The sequence below is a fragment of the Oncorhynchus kisutch genome, unplaced genomic scaffold, assembly GCF_002021735.2.
Source record: "Oncorhynchus kisutch isolate 150728-3 unplaced genomic scaffold, Okis_V2 scaffold1016, whole genome shotgun sequence".
Classification (NCBI taxonomy): Eukaryota; Metazoa; Chordata; class Actinopteri; order Salmoniformes; family Salmonidae; genus Oncorhynchus; species Oncorhynchus kisutch.
In genome coordinates this window covers 29,001-35,000 of record NW_022262961.1, presented here as the reverse complement: position 1 = coordinate 35,000, position 6,000 = coordinate 29,001, and the positions used below count along the sequence as shown (strand labels likewise).

At 42.6% G+C, this 6,000-nt stretch overlaps 1 protein-coding gene across 1 annotated transcript in view; it reads left to right on the top strand.

Annotated features, from left to right (window-relative positions):
• LOC109884939 (collagen alpha-1(XIV) chain-like) overlaps nt 1-6,000 on the top strand; it is a 58,803-nt gene that overhangs the window by 31,742 nt on the left and 21,061 nt on the right. The window contains exon 2 of the mRNA XM_031817405.1: nt 4,870-5,025. Coding sequence (XP_031673265.1) covers nt 4,870-5,025 — 156 coding nt within the window. The remainder of the gene's footprint in view (nt 1-4,869; nt 5,026-6,000) is intronic.

Below are 6,000 nucleotides of genomic sequence, written 5' to 3'. Positions count from 1 at the left end.
GAGAGTTGTGTTATTGGCTTGTGGGGGTGTGGAGAGTTGTGTTATTGGCTTGTGGGGGTGTGGAGAGTTGTGTTATTGTCTTATTTTGGGGGTGTGGAGAGTTGTGTTATTGTCTTATTGTGGGGGTGTGGAGAGTTGTGTTTTTGTCTTATGGTGGGGGTGTGGAGAGTTGTGTTATTGTCTTATTGTGGAGGTGAGGAGAGTTGTGTTATTGGCTTGTGGGGGTGTGGAGAGTTGTGTTATTGGGTTGTGGGGGTGTGGAGAGTTGTGTTATTGTCTTATTGTGGGGGTGTGGAGAGTTGTGTTATTGTCTTATTGAGTTGTGTTATTGTCTTATTGAGTTGTGTTATTGTCTTATTCGAGTTGTGTTATTGTCTTATTGAGTTGTGTTATGACATGGCTCAGTGAAACTATGATATGGACACCTGTGGCTCAATCCCTCACAACTCTACATATGAATATTCCAGCGTTGACACGAGAAGCCACACGCCTGTAGCATGATCTCAGATTCCACTCCAATGTGGCAGCAAAAATATTGTATCAGTTGTCTTTGTATTAGTATTTCGTTTTTATGGTGGAGCTTATGTGCCTCAGCCCCACCACTCTAATGACTAGGCTCCATTTGGTTTTGGTTTAAACTTGACATCAAATAACCTTTGTATGAATGTTGTGTAATGGGTTGATAATTACTTTACAGGCTGTTGTTATTACTGTAGAACGGGACCTAACAGGGGGGCCTGTAGTTAGTCAGCTCTCCTCTTGCCATTAGGTCAGCCACAGAGCTACAGGCTGTTGTTATTACTGTAGAACGGGACCTAACAGGGGGCCTGTAGTTAGTCAGCTCTCCTCTTGCCATTAGGTCAGCCACAGAGCCACAGGCTAAACATTCACCTTGTGTCCCATTGAGAATGGGAATGTGTCCCATTGAGGACTCCTGTCGGTCCAGCCCAGCCCAGCCTGGCCCAGTCTGCTGGGTTTGATGTGTAGTCTGTCTGTCTGTCTGTCTGACTGTCGGTCGAGCCCAGCCCAGCCTGGCCCAGTCTGCTGGGTTTGATGTGTAGTCTGTCTGTTTGTCTGTCTGTCTGTCAGTCCAGCCCGGCCCGGCCCGGCCCGGCCCAGTCTGCTGGGTTTGATGTGTAGGCTGTCTGACAGTCGGTCCAGTCCAGCCCGGCCCAGTCTGCTGGGTTTGATGTGTAGTCTGTCTGTCTGTCTGTCTGTCTGTCTGTCTGTCTGTCTGTCTGTCTGTCTGTCTGTCTGTCTGTCTGACTGTTGGTCCAGCCCAGCCCGGCCCAGTCTGCTAGGTTTGATGTGTTGTCTGTCTGTCTGTCTGTCAGTCCAGCCCGGCCCGGCCCAGTCTGCTGGGTTTGATGTGTAGGCTGTCTGACAGTCGGTCCAGTCCAGCCCGGCCCAGTCTTCTGGGTTTGATGTGTAGTCTGGGACCGTGCTGCTGGGAGCAGTGATAAACTGAAGCCATCAGCTGCTTTGCTCTTTCATGTGCAGCTCAAACAGGGTCCACACACTGAGGCTTTCAACTGAGAGCCAGCCGGCCATCCAGGGCAGAAAACCAAGGGTAAACTTCTGACTTAACTTAAAGTGGCTTTTCTTCAGGATCCCTGAAATTAGGACATGTAGGAGTCTCCCAGGCCTCAGCTTTCACATTGGGATTCTGCTGTGTCATGGTGATGGGGAGTCATGACAACCACGGTTGTAGTTTAGTTTGTCCCCTGCGGGTCTTTACTCACTACTCAATGTCCTCTAGAGTGTTTCACTTTAACCGGGGGGGGGGGGGGGGTTCCTTTGCTGTGGTGACTGTAGGAAGAGGTGGAGGGAGGGATGAATGGAGGGAGGGAGGCAGGCAGAGACGACAGACAACTCTCAACACAGTGGGTGGTGGTGTTTGTTCTGCTGAAGTAAATAAAAGAAGAAGCTCCCATAACAACCCTCTCCTCTCCTCTCCTCCTCTCCTCTCCTCTCCTCTCCTCTCCTCTCCTCTCCTCTCCTTTGAATTGATTATTCAGAGAATCGAAGGCAAATTTAAACAAACCTGAGCCAGCTAGGTAATCCTCAGAGGACGAACATCAATAAATGAATCTTTAGATAATTCATTACTATTACAAATGACAAAAGTCCATTATTTGAATGTAGTTGTTTTATAAAGTTGATTTGTTTGATGTCTGGAAGGTGTTTGAACTTCACAGAACATCCATCACTTCTATCACTTCACTGGTAATACAGCCCCACGGTCTGCACTGCCCCAATACATATATTACAATACAATTACATTACCATACAATACAATACATTTCAATTCCAGTACCATACATTACATTACATTGCCATACAATACAATACAATACAATACAATTTCAATTCCATTACCATACTTACATTACATTGCCATACAATGCAATACATATAATACAATACATTACCTTACAATATCATTCATTACATTCCATACAGATACAATACAATACCATACAATACCATACAATACAATACCATACAATCCCATACCATACAATACAATACATACATACCATACACTACAATACCATACACTACAATACAATACAATACCAGACATACAATACCATACACTACATACCATACACTACAATACACACATACAATACCTACACTACCATACCATACACTACAATACCATACACTACAATACCATACCTACAATACCATACAATACAATACACTACAATACCATACACTACAATACCATACAATAACCATACACTACAATACAATACATACCATAACAATACCATACACTACAATACCATACAATACCATACACTACAATACAATACCATACACGACAATACAATAACCATACAATACCATACACTACAATACCATACCACTACAATACAATACAATACCATACATCCATACACTACCAATACAATACCATACACTACAATACAATCAATACCATACAATACCATACACTACAATACATACAATACCATACCATACACTACAATACAATACATACAATACCATACACTACAATACCAGACAATACCAGACCATACAATACCATACAATACAATACACTACAATACCATACAATACATACACTACAATACCATACAATACCATACACTACAATACCATACAGACCATACAATACCATACACTACAATACCATACAATACCATACAATACCATACAATACAATACCATACAATACCATACACTACAATACATACAATACCATACAATACAATACCATACAATACAAGACCATACAATACCATACACTACAATACCATACACTACAATACCATACACTACAATACCATACACTACAATACCATACAATACCATACAATACCATACACTACAATACCATACAATACCATACATACCATACACTACAATACCATACACTACAATACCATACACTACAATACCATACACTACAATACAATACACTACAATACCATACAATACCCATACAACTACAATACAATACCATACAATACCATACAATACAATACACTACAATACCATACCATACACTACAATACCATACACTACAATACAATACCATACAATACCATACACTACAATACAATACCATACCATACCATACAATACCATACACTACAATACAATACCATACCATACCATACAATACCATACACTACAATACAATACCATACAATACCATACAATACCATACACTACATACCATACACTACACTACCATACACTACAATACCATACACTACAATACCATACACTACAATACAATACAATACATCACAATACAATATGTTACAATACACTACATTACCATACAATACACTCCACTCCACTCCACTCCACTCCACTCCACTCCACTCCACTCCACTCCACTCCACTCCACTCCACTCCACTCCACTACACTACACTACACTACACTACACTACACTACACTGAGTTATGTTAAATAAAGGAATGTCTTGAGAGAGGTGATGGTCCTCTACACTGCTGTTGTCGTCCTCCCTTAACCTGATTTACTGTCTGCTGTGGAGTCCTCCCATTAGCCCAGTGTGTTGGAGTGTGTGTGTGCATGCATGTGTGTGTATGTGTGTGTGTGTTTAACAACTTAAAACTCTTATCTCTCCCAGAGCTGGCTTCTAGAGAGGTCATTTTCCCAGGCACTCTAAGCTGAAGTCTGCCTGGTCTGGACAGCATCCCATCGTGGTAGAGTCTCTTCTACCATGTTTTTCTGGTTCTTCCTTCTCAAAGACAAAGTGATGTTAAGAAACACCACTGTATCTGGGATGGTACAGCAACAGGCATTAGTGTTTACAAACAGACAGCTTACTGTCTCTGTCCTTCACGTGACGCGTCTGCTGTGTGATGTCGTTTCTCTCTGTTCTATAGTTCTGAATGTTTGATAAAAACGTACCTTGAAAATGACCGTCTGGGAAGGTTCCTTTCGTTTCCTGTATTTTGAAGAGCATTTTGCATTTATGTTGTTGTCTTGGACCAAAAGTCTCACGATATTCACGTTGTCATTCATTGGGGCGGCAGGGTAGCCTAGTGGTTAGAGCGTTGGACTAGTAACCGAAAGGTTGCAAGTTCATATCCCGAGCTGACAAGGTACAAATCTGTCGTTCTGCCCCTGAACAGGCAGTTAACCCACTGTTCCTAGGCCGTCATTGAAAATAAGAATTTGTTCTTAACTGACTTGCCTAGTAAAATAAATTCATGGACTGTGGCTCTACTTATCTACATTCTTTGGCATATTGTTTTCTGATGTTATTTTCTCCCGCTGTCTGGTTGTCCTGCAGTCTGTACGACTCAGGCCACAGCTGACATAGTGACCCGTGTTCTCCCGTCTGACCCTCTTTCCAGCGGATCCTTTTGTCTGTACGACTCAGGCCATAGCTGACATAGTGATCCTGGTGGATGGATCCTGGAGCATCGGGAGGCTCAACTTCCGCTTGGTCCGCATGTTCCTGGAGAACCTGGTCAGCGCTTTCAGCGTCGGGATCGACCAGACCAGGATAGGTAAGCGTTAGCATCACTGTCTGTTATTGACCAGGATAGGTAAGCATTAGCATCACTGCCTGTTATTGACCAGGATAGGTAAGCATTAGCATCACTGTCTGTTATTGACCAGGATAGGTAAGCATTAGCATCACTGCCTGTTATTGACCAGGATAGGTAAGCATTATCATCACTGTCTGTTATTGACCAGGATAGGTAAGCATTAGCATCACTGTCTGTTATTGACCAGGATAGGTAAGCATTAGCATCACTGTCTGTTACTGACCAGGATTGGTAAGCATTAGCATCACTGTCTGTTATTGACCAGGATAGGTAAGCATTAGCATCACTGTCTGTTATTGACCAGGATAGGTAAGCATTAGCATCACTGTCTGTTATTGACCAGGATAGGTAAGCAGTAGCATCACTCTGTTACTGACCAGGATAGGTAAGCATTAGCATCACTGTCTGTTACTGACCAGGATAGGTAAGCATTAGCATCACTGTCTGTTATTGACCAGGATAGGTAAGCATTAGCATCACTGTCTGTTATTGACCAGGATAGGTAAGCATTAGCATCACTGTCTGTTATTGACCAGGATAGGTAAGCATTAGCATCACTGTCTGTTATTGACCAGGATAGGTAAGCAGTAGCATCACTGTCTGTTATTGACCAGGATAGGTAAGCATTAGCATCACTGCCTGTTATTGACCAGGATAGGTAAGCATTAGCATCACTGCCTGATATTGACCAGGATAGGTAAGCATTAGCATCACTGCCTGTTATTGACCAGGATAGGTAAGCATTAGCATCACTGCCTGATATTGACCAGGATAGGTAAGCATTAGCATCACTGTCTGTTATTGACCAGGATAGGCAAGCAGTAGCATCACTGTCTGTTATTGACCAGGATAGGTAAGCATTAGCATCACTGCCTGTTATTGACCAGGATAGGTAAGCATTAGCATCACTGCCTGTTATTGACCAGGATAGGT